Raw genomic sequence first — 15,228 nt, 5'->3', positions numbered from 1 at the left:
TGGTGCTGACAAACCTAGAAACATAATCCGAGTGAACCTGGATTCGCACCCACAATCATAGGTTTCTGGCGTGCCCAAGAGACGCAACTCTGCACAGCGAATTGCGGCGCCTTAGACGAGTGGGCCACCCGTGCCCCCACTAACTTGCTTGAACTACAGTGGTCTAGCTTTTCTTGCTTAATGTCCGGCTTCATTGGCAAAATGAAGGCTAGCGCTCGAATTGCTTACATTATGTTTTAAAATCATGTTAAAAAACAAACTGCTTCCATTCTTGGTCGTTAGATAGGTTTCGTAAATAAATATACAGTCAATTATTGCCAAGTAGAAACCTTTTAAGTGGAAGAAACTTATGTAGATACTTTTCTTTGGTCCCAGCATTCTGCCTAGACTACATAATTATCATTATTTTATATCTGATCAGCAGCACCCTTTAAGTAGAAAGACCTGTTATCTTGACACATTTCCTTGGTAGCCAGACATGTCAGATACCAAATTGCACTTGATGAGTAGAATAGCAGTCAGACAACTGGAATTGCTAATCCCCACCCGACACTAAGTGCCCTGATCCACAATGAGTTGACATTGAGTTCTTCTCGATATTGAGCTGTTGTTAGGGTAACGAGACAGTAAACACCAAAGGTGTGTCCTGGAGAAGAGATGATAAAACACATTTAATGTCTATTCATAATAATATTATTAGCTATACATCGTGTGCGGTAATATAGTCAAGGAAAACAGGTGGAGCTGTGTTAGATCCCGTCTCAATGGATATTCATGAAAATAAACAAGCAGCAAGCCCAATGGGACGCATTTAAGATCGGCAGATGGCTGTACCTAATTCAACACTAAATCCACAAAAAACCCATACTCATACTAAATTGAAAGAAAAGGTGAATTAGCCATCTCGCGCCTCAGACTCGGTCACAAAAAGCACATAACACATGACAATGTATGCCCATCTTGCAATCAACCTGAATCCATTGCTCACTTGTTTCTGGAATGTCAAGTCATGCCCCAGCCCAGGCTCGGTTAAACCAAGAATTGCAGTCTATCTGTTGTAGATCTCCTAATGCCAAGAGATGCAAAATGCGATGGCCAAACTAACTATATTTCGCAGATATGGTCAGCTACTTGAACGTTCATAAACAGAGCAGCCAAAGAAATTCTGTCAATTTCTATCAATAAAAGATCATATCAATGCGAAAATAGAAATATTATCAATACAAAAACAGAACTTGTATCAATATTAAAACTCCCAAATAAAAATGTGTACCTTCTCACAAACATGAGTCCTAAAGAGGGACAGGTCAGCCGACATTGCTATGGCAGAAGGCCACGTACAGCAACAATTTATTACTTGCCTGTGAAGAGATCACCCATTTAATAAACATACAGCTGTATTACTGTATACACATTGTGCAATACCAAAGCGCGTGTTAATGTACTGCGGGAACAAGTTTCACGAACAAATTTTGAAAACTCTCAACATCCCTGAGGAGCTTATGCACACTCGATGACCCCAGCAACCCAGCAACCCTAGGCTGACGTCACATGGCATTGTTTCGCCGGTGGATCTTGCAACCAAACTTCACAAATCATGTCATATGGTATTGTGACGTGAATGTAAACTTTGTGATGCAGGATCCCGCTCTACAGGGCTATCGTAGCGCGACGACACGTGTACGCCTAGGTATACTGATAATTTTAGAGCTACGATAAAATTCTGGAAAGGAACCCTGAATTCTTAAGATGGTCCGTTGCATGGTATTAAATTAATACAAATCAATTACCACTCATGAACATATTAATACATGTATTGTAACTGCAATCAGAACTCATGCTAAACAATGCATATTGGTTCACGGAGTTTATCTAATTCAGTATCAAATGTACTAACAAAAACACCAGACAGGCGGATCCCGAAATAGTTGAAAAGAATGGAACACTTTACCTATGCTTACGTCGTGCTGACATTTATTTAGCAGCACCATCGACAATTGCTGTTTGATGCCATGGTTCCATCTAACAATTTCCGTAATATTTGCCCGTTTCAAGTACTACTGTTTGGGCAACGCTGCAAGATAAAACTGTTTGACAAGCCTCAAAATAACAAATTACTCCATAAGCAATGACTAATGCGATTAACACCCATCTGCATCTCAAAACCATCTTCACATTTTATGTACAGACATTGGAAGACTCATGCGTTGTTTATTAATACGTCTGTTCTTTGTTATTCTTTTCGCAAGGCATCGGCAGATTTCTAAAAAGTCTACTATAGCTGACGCTAGATCTCGACACTTGACAACCAGCTCCCCGCCTTGCGTGGGTCTTTGGATTTCGTTGACAGTTTTCGTTTCTTTGTCAGCATCTCTACATGCCTAAAAGACCCTTACGTTTCGTTTTTCCAGCTCCGAGGCAGTTGCCTCTCCGATGTACAGTCAGTGGGTGGGTGTATGTCTAAAAAATTAAAGAAGTAAGGTTTTTATCTGACATCGAACTTTTGAACTGGTCCCTTAGTTTTCGACCAATCATTTCAGAGAGCAGACGATTTTTTTCAAGGGCGGATAACTCTAATATCAGCGAATGAACTGGGTTGTTTGCAAACACAGTTTGGAAATCGTTCGTCACTGGTATGAAACAACATTAAATTGGTTTATATATGCTAATGCTGTTTTTCTATATAGATTTATTGATTTATGTACACATATATATTGTTAACTGCACATTCAATGAAAATTGAAAAATGTGGTTCGTACAGTGATGAGCTACAGTACAGTGTTTGCTGGTTAGCTAGTTCAGAAGATGGCAATGTCGGAACCTAGTCTGTTTTAGTGGTCAAAGTCCATGTATCCTTCCTAGTGACACACGGCGAAACTCTCGATTTGCATAACACGGCTACGTTTAACTTACCTGTGTTATACCTTCATGCATGGGATTTGTTTTTGTACTTATATATTGTATCAGTAATAAATTAGGCTGACCCTTCCTATTTTACTAGTAATTCTCTTCTGGCTGATATTTGTTTTAAAAAAATCAACAACATTTGTACAGCTACATATATATTTATATAAAAAGGGGTCAGGAGTGTCAGGTAATATCAGCCTATGCCATATCGTAATATTTAAAGAATATTTGCAAATTTTGCCTATACTAGTATGTAAGTAAGGGCATATGACCTCAGGGGTTTGGGGCTTGAATATATATATATATATATATATATATATATATATATATATATATATATATATATATATATATATATATATATATATATATACATACATATTCGCTGTATATATATATACATATTCGCTGTATGTCCCTAGGAACAAAAAGTAGAAGCCAGCAACATTACATTGGTCGAGCCATGTGTAGTGCACAGACTCCCAAGTTCGAGACTCTGAACGTCACCAGACCAAGGGACATGGTTGTTCAGGTCGAGCTGAACAGACCTGAGAAGCGGAATGCCATGAACAAAGCTTTCTGGAGGTGGGTTGTTCTTATTGCTCATTTACTGCACATTATATGTATGTCTTCCTGAAACAAGTGAGGTACTGCGTCAGATTGCAACATCTGTTGTAACAACACATATCTTTGTTCAAATTATTCAAGCTCGAGTATCTGTCATAGTTCAACACAGAAATGTTACATATGTTAAAGGTTTCATTAAGAATTATTATTTATTGTTTAAAAAACACATCATCAAACACAGCATTCTATTTGTATTTTACTTTTGAAAACTATTTGCATCTCATATAATGAATATGACTTACTTCTTGTTTGTCCTTCATGTGCAGTTACACACAAACAGTACACATGTATATTGACAGATACTATAATGTCTATCCAACGAAAGGAAAATTCTGTCAGTTATTTTCTTTGCAAAATGTTAAAAGCATTGAAAGGCTTTAGCAAGAAGCGATGTTGTTGCACACATTACTATTAGTTTCATTGTATTTAGAACTATGGGCCATGAGGCCTGAAATACTTAATATAATTTGTCTTTTGACTCTAGGGACCACCTTAATATTTTATTTTAAGCACTATGACAAAGTCCCTTTTACTTTAATGCTTAATTTTGAACAATGTTTAACAATTACTGACACTGTAGATGGAGATTGTTTCCTACAGAGAGATGGTCGAATGCTTCAACTACCTAGATCGGGACAGTGAGTGCCGTGCTGTTGTGCTGACCGGCGCTGGGAAGATCTTCACTGCAGGTGGGACATCAGTGTGCAGGGAGTTGCCTTTGCTAGTCTTGGGGGTCTCAGGCATTAGAACTGTGGGTCCCAGGGTGACTACTGTACCAGCAGCATATGAGTATGTGTAGCACCTTAAGCTTATCATAGATAAGAATTGCCTTATTTGAATAAAAGCTTAGTGTTTGAGTGAAGAACATCTGTCAAGGGCTGATATGTTGATTGTATTTCATATCAGAATAGAGAATTACATAAATCTTACCTACATGCTTTTATTTCATTAGTTTCAATAATTCCATAGTCGTTTTGCTTCTCAGTATGATCATAACGGTGTTGTGACAAACTGGTCAGTAATACACTTGCCCTGTGGGGATCCCTGTTACATTTCATAGTGGATTGTGTGTCCGGGTACCACAACAGTCTGGATCGATGTTCATACTATCGACCACTGGTTTGCGTGTCCCAAATTTGAAAATTTACTGGCATAGTATTATTGCTGGAATATTGCTGACTGCAGCAAAAATAATATTAACCACCCCCAAGGCCCAAGCACATGAAGGAAGGATATGAGATATTAATACAGGAGAACCGAACAGAACTTGTCATTGAATGTTTCATCTTTTCTTACTGACTGACAAATCAGGAATGTGGAGTTAAATGTTTGTTTAATTAGCACTGACACTGAGAATCATGCTTATGTTTATATTGTCACAATTCCTGACTGGGACAAACTTGTATGCTCATATACTATTCATTCACTTCAACAGTAATCCAAACAATGTGTGTCTCTGTTCTCATGTAAATTATATAAAACTGTAAAAAAATCCGGTCACTATTCAGTAGATAGAGATTATTTTTGTTCTCATCCTACCATACCTACCAACAGATGTCCAACCCTATGTCAATTTTTGTTTTGTTTTGAGCAGCGACCAAAGGTTTTGAAAAAAATATATTTATACCAACAAATAAGAAAAGAATCCCTAGGTGCCTGGTCTTATTTGTAACAGGGACTTAGAAATAGAATATTAGTTATCAAAAAGAAAGAGGAGAAAACGAAAGTCCTGTTTTCTGAGGCCATGAGACTTCTACTGTTTCTTGCCTTGTGGCTGCAGGTCTGGACCTGGGAGACTTTGCCAGCATGGATGGGATGCAGTCTGATGCTGAGGTGGGCAGGAAGGCCTTCAAGGTGCGCCAGGCCATCAAGGCTATGCAGGAATCCTTCACTGTTATTGAGAGGGTATGTTACCCAGTCTTGGTGGCCCAGCATGATGAAGTGGCCGTACCCACCAACATGCTCAATGTCAGACATTCCTTGGACCTTTCATAGCCTGGTGACTCCCATATGAATTATATATCAGAGTCAATAGAAATTTTGTTTTTTGACAACTGAGAGGCATTTTTGTTGCAAACATCATGTAAAGACTCCTCCTATGCTGTTACTGCATGGCAAAAAACGATTACCCATATCCGTGCAGTGACGTCTGTCTGTCAAGAGGACTGGAGACAGGCCTACAGCATATGGCTATGGGGGAAACGTTTACCCATATTCGTGCAGTGGGTCTGTCTGTCAAGAGGACTGGAGACAGGCCTACATCATATGGCTATGGGGAAACGTTTACCCATATCTGTGCAGTGACGTCTGTCTGTCAAGAGGACTGGAGACAGGTCTACAGCATATCACTATGCGGGAAACGTTTACTGATATCCGTGCAGTGATGTCTGTCTGTCAAGAGGACTGGAGACAGGCCTACAGCATATGGCTATGGGGGAAACGTTTACCCATATCCGTGCAGCGACGTCTGTCTGTCAAGAGGACTGGAGACAGGCCTACAGCATATGGCTATGGGGAAACGTTTACCCATATCTGTGCAGTGACAACTGTCTGTCAAGAGGACTGGAGACAGGCCTACAGCATATGGCTATGGGGAAACGTTTACCCATATCTGTGCAGTGACGTCTGTCTGTCAAGAGGACTGGAGACAGGCCTACAGCATATGGCTATGGGGAAACGTTTACTCATATCTGTGCAGTGACGTCTGCCTGTCAAGAGGACTGGAGACAGGCCTACAGCATATGGCTATTGGGAAACGTTTACCCATATCTGTGCAGTGACGTCTGTCTGTCAAGAGGACTGGAGACAGGCCTACAGCATATGGCTATTGGGAAACGTTTACCCATATCTGTGCAGTGACGTCTGTCTGTCAAGAGGACTGGAGACAGGCCTACAGCATATCGCTATGGGGAAACGTTTACCCATATCCGTGCAGTGACGTCTGCCTGTTAAGAGGGGCGGGGACAGGTCTACTACATATCACTTAGTGGGAAACATTGACCCAGTTTCCATGTAGCGAGGTATTAGCACTTTTGGACAGCGTGAGTAATTGACATGTCAGGCTACAGGAGTATACATAATAACATTAGGGAGGTAACTCTCATGGAGATGTGAGCTTCATGGTTAAAAATACAAAACGCACTCACAACTTTGTGGGTTTCAATTGTAATTATATCTGCATGTCACCACTGATCTCGTTCATTATAAAATAATATTACAACATTGTTGCTAATATTTGGAAGAGATTAATTATGAAAAATTATTAATAACTTTAGCCAAGTGGTTAAAGCGTTCGCATGTCACGCTGAAGACCCGAGTTCGATTCCCGACAGAGGCGTAAAACCATACCTACTCACTCACTCATTGTTGTGAAATTTTTAAACTGAAATGTGCCAAATTCTCATTCCTGATTCTGAAGGTACCACAAGCAAATTTACAATTTGTTTTACCTCCTGGGTTTCACATGTGCGCTTTATGACAGCATAGGTATTTGCATCAATAGGTATGGTACAAAATCTCTTTGCACAATGTGTATCCTCTGGATCAAAGTTATCTTGTGTTACAGTGCACCAAGCCAGTGATTGCAGCTATGCACAGCGCCTGTGTGGGTGGGGGCATTGACATGTCCTCTGCCTGTGATGTACGGTACTGCACCAGTGATGCATGGTTTCAGATAAAGGCAAGGAGAAATGGTCTCTATCTTATTCAATAAGGAAGTCAAAAATCAAAATTTTCGTGTAATTTGCTATTTTTTACAATCCTTAAAGTTTGGAATTTATATTTTGCAATATTTACAATTTATCAACTTTTTTTGCATGGTTTAATGGCTTGATATATAGACCAGTATACAACAGGATACTCATTAGATTATCATACCTGCCCTCCTTCCTCACTCTCCATCTTTTTTGTGAATTGGTTCTGTCTGACAGAGTTTGAGTAAATACTGTAAATCTTGATATTAACGCGAGCGTGAATTAAATGCGAAAAATGTGAGTGGTCTTTGTTCGCATTATTAAACATCGCATTTATATCAACAATAAGACATTTTGGATAGCAGAAATACCAACTTAGACATACACTGAAAACAAACAGCTATGTATTCCACTTCACTGTTTATTGAGCAGCACTTGTTACAAGTATATAAACAATGTCATTCAAACACTTATTACATCTTGTGAATTGTCACTGCTGGGGTCAAGACAAGCGTGCTACTCACTCATGTCATCACTGCTCTTTGCTCTTTGCGACTGCATCAAAGGCCAACACGAGCAAGCGGGCATAAAACTGACAGAGGACATTTTGTTTAGATATAAATCCACTGATGCTTGAGAGGAGGGGGTGTCGCATTTATATTGAGTCGCATTTTTTGGCTAGGGGCCAGCGGTTGCATTCTTTTGGAGACGCATTAATTTCACGTTTTACAGTATGTGTCAAACTTACCAACTCAGTCATCATATTTTTTCTTAGAAAGAAATAACAAATAGAAAATGAAATTTCTCCCTCCACTCTTTTCAAAAGACAATGGATGACAGCCTAAATTTACACAGGCCTTCTCTGCTTTTGTTTTCAACATGTTCAAGTGCGAGTGTAATTTAAAATGCATATTGAATCAGACTGAACAGTCTTATGCTAAACTCTGAACTATCTCAAATATGAATTTGAAACAAGTTTCCAAAACGTAATCTAGAAGTTTGCAATGCATTTGGTGCATACAAAGGACGAGTGATGATGTTTTCCTCAAGTATAAATATTATAAAGAGACATGTTGTTTTGGAAACAGACTGCTTCCAGTCGGGGTTAGAATATGTTAAAGGGGAATATGTTTGGGGTGAATTTATTTGTGGTACATGTATGAAGCCAGGTTAATATTGATTTTCTCTGAATATTTATTGAAATGAAGTGTTAAAACAGTACATCACTTTGTCCAGGAGGTGGATATTGGCCTGGCGGCAGATGTCGGAACGCTGCAAAGGTTCCCCAAGGTGGTGGGCAATGACAGTCTGGTGAGGGAGCTGGTCTACACTGCCAGGAAGTTCTATGCTGATGAAGCTCTTGCCATTGGCTATGTCAGGTCAGCAAGTATCTCTCTTAGACGGGGATTGTGTGCCACAGTCACATCTCCACTTCATGTCTTGGCTTTGATGTTGTAATCAATGCCTTGTTTGAGACCGAAACATTGTCTTTGTGTATTTACCTGAGGGACAGTCATTGACTGTTAAATTCGTTAGATTGATCTACAGTATTAAATTTGAGTTAGTAGACTATCAAGTTGAGACTAATACCGGTATATTGAATCCATCTTCCTAGGATTGCCAGCTAGATTTTGTACCCTTTGAAAGATGTTTGGGGCCCAACTCAGAGGTGATGGTTTGGGTGAAAAAATGGTTGCTGAGATAGATGATCACCATGGAAGATGCTCTCTCAGACATGACCTGGATGTGTGTTACCATGGTTACTGTTAGGATGTTACCCTTCTGTGAGGTCCGTAGGATTTTTTATTATGAACAAAATGATTGAAAAGAATAAATTTTGTTTGTTTGTTGTTTAACGCTGCTCTCAGGAATATTCCAGCTTTCTTGAGGTGGTCTGTACATAATTGAATCTGGACCAGACAGTCCTGTGATTAACATCATGAGTATCCATCCACACAATCAACCAAGTTACCGAACTTCACCACCCAATCCATTAAGTCACCTCTTGCGACAAAGATAGGTTGCAGGGGACCTATATTCTTACTGTGAGTGAGTGAGTGAGTGAGTGAGTATGGGTTTACCCCGCTTTTAGCAATATTCCAACAATATCACGGTGTGGGATACCAAAAATGGGCTTCACACAATGTACCCATGTTGGGAATCGAACCCGGGTCCTGGATATTCTTACTTTGAAACCCCATGGATGCCAAGCAGATTCCTTATGCATTTTAGCTTCAGGTTGATAATAAAATGGAAATTATTTGCCTTGAAGATGTAAACAAAAGAACTGTTGGTCTTTTTCATATATGACAGAATAGATTGACTCTTGCTGTGCAGAGTTACATCCCTTTGGGTCTGCCATAATACTATGGGTAAGGTGAGGTGAAATTGGGTTTAGCGTCGCATCCAAGATTATTGCACTTATATAGAGATGTGCATGCATGTGTGTGTTGTAATACTATGCGGGCATTTGGGTAGCCACGTGGTTAAAGTGTTCGCTTGTCATTCCGAGAGCCCGGGTTTGATTCCCCAAATGGGTCCAATGTGTAAAAGCAATTTTGATGTTCCCCACCATTATATTGCTGGAATATTGCGAACCTGACATAAAACCATACTCTCTCACTTACACATGATCCTGTAATCCAAGATTTGCCACGTCAGGCTTTCCTGACACGTGGTGCTCTAACTCTAACACTGCTCAGTTCAGCATTTAACGCGACTCACTCACTAGCTTTTGTTTTACAGATCCTTTCTATCCCAAATAGTTTTCGTACAGTAATCTCCTCCAGGTCAAGGTACTAACAAATAGTGCTCTGTTTTGCAGTCGCGTATTCCCCAATAAGGAAGTGATGGTGGAAGGTGCCCTTGATTTGGCCGTGCTTATTGCAAGCAAGAGTCCCATAGCTGTACAGGGCTCCAAGGTCAGCCTGGTGTATTCCCGGGATCATGGAGTGACAGAAGGCCTGGAACACATCGTAAGTAATAGGGAACTGATGGAGTCAGTTACGTGCCCTGTCATCCATCCTGTTAGCTTTCAGGAAAGTCTGTTTATGGTTGGTTTTAGAAATAGGTAAATTTTGTAGATGTTATTGAAATTTTTTGCATCTCACACTATACTATGCATTTCTCCTTGTTCTTCGATCCTGATGTGGAAACGTTGTAGAACAAAGTTTCCGGCCTCTAAAGAAACCCCTCACCCCAACACCATCAAAGTCACCACTAAACCATGGGTCATGCAATCCCATGTGAATGCACCCTGTACGATGCAACCCCTTACAATCAGATCACCTGACATTCCCTGCCTCTCATTCACTTTCTTATTGCCTGGTACAACGGACGTTTATTGAACAGAGAATACATATGGGTTTTTTTGAGGTTAGACATAATTTTTCTTTTTTACTACAACTGCTGGGAATAACATGGAACCATCTCACCCTATTTTCAACAATTGCAATCAGTTATTCTCCCCATTTGACCTACCTGTTGTGACTGTAGAGGCATGTGTCCCCTCAAGAAACGATGTAACCTCTGCTGCCATCTTACGGAACATGACTTAAAAAATAACCTCCCCAAGTGTGCCAGAGAGATTGTTCGATAGTCATTCCAAGGCTTCAGTGAAGGACTTGGAGCATGGACCTTCATCTTCCAGTAAACCAAAGCTCGTCGTCGATCGTCACTTCTTTTTCAATTGAGGTAGACACCTTTTCGGACTCATTCCTTACTAATGATCTTTCTGCCGCAATGATGACCACACTCTCTGCATGTGCGCTGAAGCAATTTCTTTCTACAGTCCTTTTGCATTTGGCCAGAAAGCCTGCTTTACAGTCAGTGGAATTGTCCCCACCTGTTTGTACAAGGAATGCTGTAGTGATTTCATAGAAAAATTCTACACCTGAAGTGTCTCTAGCATCTGTGCCCCACCATCCAACCTTGGGATAAATGCATAGTGTGAGATAGGATAAGTTAAGTAATGGGAAAACTTTACAGTACATTGTATATTGATATACTCATCCTATCTCACACGTTAAGCGCCCACCAAACCATCACCACGTCACAGTTACACCAGCCAGAAAAAGAATTGCATCACATACGATTGCAGTGATGCATGACCCATGACTTACAGTGTATGGTGATATATGGGATGTGTTTGGGTGAGATGTTTTTTGAAGCTGGAAACTTTGTTCAAGGACATTTTAACACCAGGATCGAGGAGGAGGAGAAATGCAGTGTGAGATAGGATAAGTATTGGAATATATACAATTTATTGTTTAATTTTCAAATTTGTAAAATTCAGATAGGCCTTAGGAAACATAATAGAGTACAGGTGTGAGAGAAGCATCCTAGTAAGGGTTAAGATAGTTTTTAGTTTATGATCATATAACAATTGCAGCCAATTAGTAAAGAATGAAGCTGAACATTAGTTACGAAGGGTCAAACTGAAATCTCATCTCGCACCAAACTGTTTGTTTTATTCGCCACATCGGTACAATGTCAGAATCCCATGATGCATTATTGGTGTACTGTCCAGTGATGCTGCTGAAATATTCACAACAGATTGAAAAGCATGCTCACTCATATATATTGTAGATGTAAATGTTTAGAGTCAGATCAAGTTCTACACAATCATTGGCAGTATTGTGGTAATATCCTAACGACGCAGATTTCTGAGTGTTGGTGAGAAGCCATTCCCATATAACCAAAATGGATGTATGGTTAAAACGTGGGTGGTAGGTGTTAAAATTTCAGACAGATTAATGGAGATTTTTATTTGCACTACATATGTTTTTTCTGTGTCAAGTGTGTGTCGTAGAAGCTACACAATATAAATATGACCTTGGGGCTAAAATGAAAGTACTTATTCAGAGCTTCAGGTTGGTATATATTTATAGATAAGGTGACCCATTAATTTGGAAAAGAAAAAATGAGGCCAGGGATCCCTGGTATAAGAAATGAAAGGTCATTTATACATTTTAGTCAAAGTTACAAGTTATTGACCCCCAAGACTGTAAATCACTGCAAATAAAGTAGCCGTGATTGTTTTTCAGCGTGTATGGAACCAAGGCATGCTTCAGAGTGAAGATGGAATCAAATCAGCCATGGCAGCAATGCAGAAACAAACCCCAACTTTCTCCAAACTTTGATCTGTTGATCAAGACACTGCCTGAACACCTCATAATGACACTATAAAGGTTCAGAAACATCAGGGATTCTGGGCTCGTATAATCAGTGGACGATGAACTGTTATTCTGGGATAGGCACTGCCACTCGTTTGTTTTTCTGGAGACAAGTAAAAACCTGGAGCAAGGGGATTTCTCCCCAAATCATGTTGTATCAAACATAAACCACAAGTCAGAAATGAGCCGTGGACTAGTTGTTACTTGTATTTTACTTGAGGTTCCTACCCCTGTTATTAAATCTTGATTACATCCCCAGTTGTTGGAAAATATAAACATGCTTGTAGGGCAGCCCAGGGGATCGTGTGTTCATCCCCAAGCTCTTGATTCTCTTTCCATCGGTGAAATGTGTTAAGCTCATACTTTATCATAAAGCTGAAGATTGCTGGAAACGTGTGTCCCCAACTTGAAGAGACCTGTGAAGATATTGTGTCGAATAGGTCTTCAGCAACCCATGCTTGCCGTAAAAGGCAACTATGCTTGTCATAAGAGGTGACTAACGGGATCGGGTGGTCAGGCTCTCTGACTTGGTTGATGCAAGTCATTGTAGGCCAGTTGCGTGGATCGATGCTCATGTCAGTCACTGGATTGTCTGGTCCAGACTCGATTATTTACAGACCGCCATCATATAGCTGCAATATTGCTGAGTGCGACATTAAACAACAAACAAAACAAACCCAAGTTGAAGAAAACTGACCCTCTGTGGTGTTTGTGACACAGCATCTGCAGCAACACCATCACTGAGACTGACTTGTTGATTTGAAGAAGCTGTTGTTGTTGTATTTGATTTCATAAATATTAGTCAGCATAACTCTGACATATCCTGTAAAATGCATTGCTCACCCGCTATTATGTGACCATACAAAAGTTTTTAAACATTTATCATATTTATCATGTGTTTATATCCAGATATTCTTGTCAGTGTTTTGGAAATGTTAAATATAAATGTGAATAAATTATTTTTTGCAATATTTTGTTGTGTACTTCTTACTATTCTATAGCTGTATTAGAACATTCTCAGAGAGGTCCAGAGTATGGTGGGGTTCTTAAGGTCATTGTTTTTTAATATACTGAACCACAAAAGAAACATCACTTTATGAAAATACTTCTTGAACATTTTCCATTGAAATATCACTGCATTTTTTGGTGGTATCTCGTTTTTGACAGTAGTCTGTATCCAAATTTAATGTTAACGGCCAAAAAGTAACACAAATATTGATATAATGGGTGTCCAAAATGCAGCTTAACAATTGACCATGGTACAGAGTCCTGAATTCGCTTGCATTTTCCTTCAATCTCATTAAAATCAGATCTTAGTTTTCGCTACCGCTAACCAAAGATCTGAGGACATCCTATTACGGGTCATGTCAGAACGACCTTTCGCAAACATTGACTGACCAATGAAATGACTGACAAGAAATCAACATTTGCCAATCAGAAGGCAGCTATCTCAAGCTTTACGGCACTTTTTTCAAACGGGCGACTACGCTTCGAAACATATTTTGTTAAAACTGACCAAAACAACATTCTGGAATGGCTTATAGATGGCCTAGATTGTATGGATATAACCATAAAACCCGTAACTCTCGTTCGGAATACCCCGTGTTAAATATTTCGAGGTTGCATGATTAGAAGACACATTCCGACTGTCACTTTCAGGATCTGGTAAGCGACATTCTGATTGGTTGGATCGTGCTGATGTGACTCGTAATGGGATGTCCTCAGATCTTTGTTCAGCGGTAGCGAGAACTAAGATCTGATTTTAATGAGATTGGGTTTTTCCTGTACCTTTTCTGATAAACGTCACCTCACTACGTGGATCCAACATTCTTGTATCGATAATAGCGCCATGAATCAGAGAAACGACTGCATGCTGTTAGTGACCTTGTTTCATTGTAGGAATCTGTAGATGGTTCTTAGGTGGACATTAAAAGCATTGGCAACCATTCATTCAGCCTGGCCAGCATGCAATCATCATAAAGCCTGGTTTCGCTGATTCATCGTGGCACTAGTGTCAATACCTTCAAAAATTGCATTGATATTACAATGGTTAACTTTCATTAATTATTTTCATGAAGTGATATTTCTTTTGCGGTTAAGTATGTATTATATATAGAAAAATCGTATGATTTTTTGCTCTAATTGATAGCTCTGCAATAGTGTTACCTTATTGTTTGAGGTTATATACACCATGTACATGAATCTGTAGAACCAACATTCAGGCTAAAAATTGAAAAAAAGTATATGTTTGAAGATTGCTGTCTTGTTTCAGCAAGGAGGCTCTGGTAGCCTAGTTGTCCGAGTTGCTGTGCAGAGTTGCATCCCTTAGTAATTGCTTGATCCTCTGAGGTGTTTGAATCCCATCAACTAACTATGATCCTTGGTTTCTTGGTACCATACCTTGCTCATGGGTTACACAAAAGTACATTTTGGGCTTTCCCTCCTCCCACACTAAGCCCACATGGCGCCAGTAACTGGAACACTTCTCAAAGCTGAGTTCGGTATGACTTACACACGCATACTTATTTCCAGCAGAAATGCCCCAGTGGGGATTCTGGGTTAGGATATAACATCCAATGCTTGTCACAGCTGACTATATGCACCAGGCCATAATGCTAAGTGACTTGATTGATATTCATGAACAGCATGAAGCATTGCTCATACATGTATCACTGGTTTGTCTGGTCCAGATTTGATCATTACAGGCTACACATGGGTTGGTTGTTTGACAACACTGGATTGTCTGGTCCAGACTCAATTATTTACAGACCGCCATCATATAGCTTGAATATTGCTGAGTGCGGTGTTAAACAACAAACAAACAAACA

The 15,228-nt window shown here is 39.7% G+C and overlaps 1 protein-coding gene across 1 annotated transcript; it reads left to right on the top strand.

Moving 5' to 3' along the window:
• Positions 1 to 2,592: 2,592 nt before the first annotated feature.
• Positions 2,593 to 13,292, top strand: LOC139442655 (delta(3,5)-Delta(2,4)-dienoyl-CoA isomerase, mitochondrial-like). The gene is made up of 8 exons (XM_071223515.1): positions 2,593 to 2,633; positions 3,330 to 3,492; positions 4,135 to 4,223; positions 5,315 to 5,439; positions 7,100 to 7,213; positions 8,463 to 8,605; positions 10,051 to 10,201; positions 12,272 to 13,292. Exons 2-8 carry the CDS (start codon positions 3,371 to 3,373, stop codon positions 12,365 to 12,367), a joined length of 840 nt encoding a protein of 279 aa, XP_071079616.1. The 5' UTR covers positions 2,593 to 2,633; positions 3,330 to 3,370; the 3' UTR covers positions 12,368 to 13,292.
• Positions 13,293 to 15,228: the final 1,936 nt, after the last annotated feature.

Source organism: Haliotis cracherodii, unplaced genomic scaffold (genome assembly GCF_022045235.1).
Source record: "Haliotis cracherodii isolate W230 unplaced genomic scaffold, xgHalCrac1.p SCAF_5, whole genome shotgun sequence".
Lineage (NCBI taxonomy): Eukaryota > Metazoa > Mollusca > Gastropoda > Lepetellida > Haliotidae > Haliotis > Haliotis cracherodii.
The sequence above is the reverse complement of the archived record's forward strand: the minus strand, read 5'-3'. Positions and strand labels throughout refer to the sequence as shown.

Coding starts and splice junctions, on each gene's coding strand:
- LOC139442655 (XM_071223515.1), top strand. CDS start 3,371: ATGTGTAGTGCACAGACTCCCAAGTTCGAGACTCTGAACGTCACCAGA. Junction 7,214..8,462: donor ATGCATGGTTTCAGATAAAG/GCAAGGAGAAAT, acceptor CACTTTGTCCAG/GAGGTGGATATTGGCCTGGC. Junction 10,202..12,271: donor CAGAAGGCCTGGAACACATC/GTAAGTAATAGG, acceptor ATTGTTTTTCAG/CGTGTATGGAACCAAGGCAT.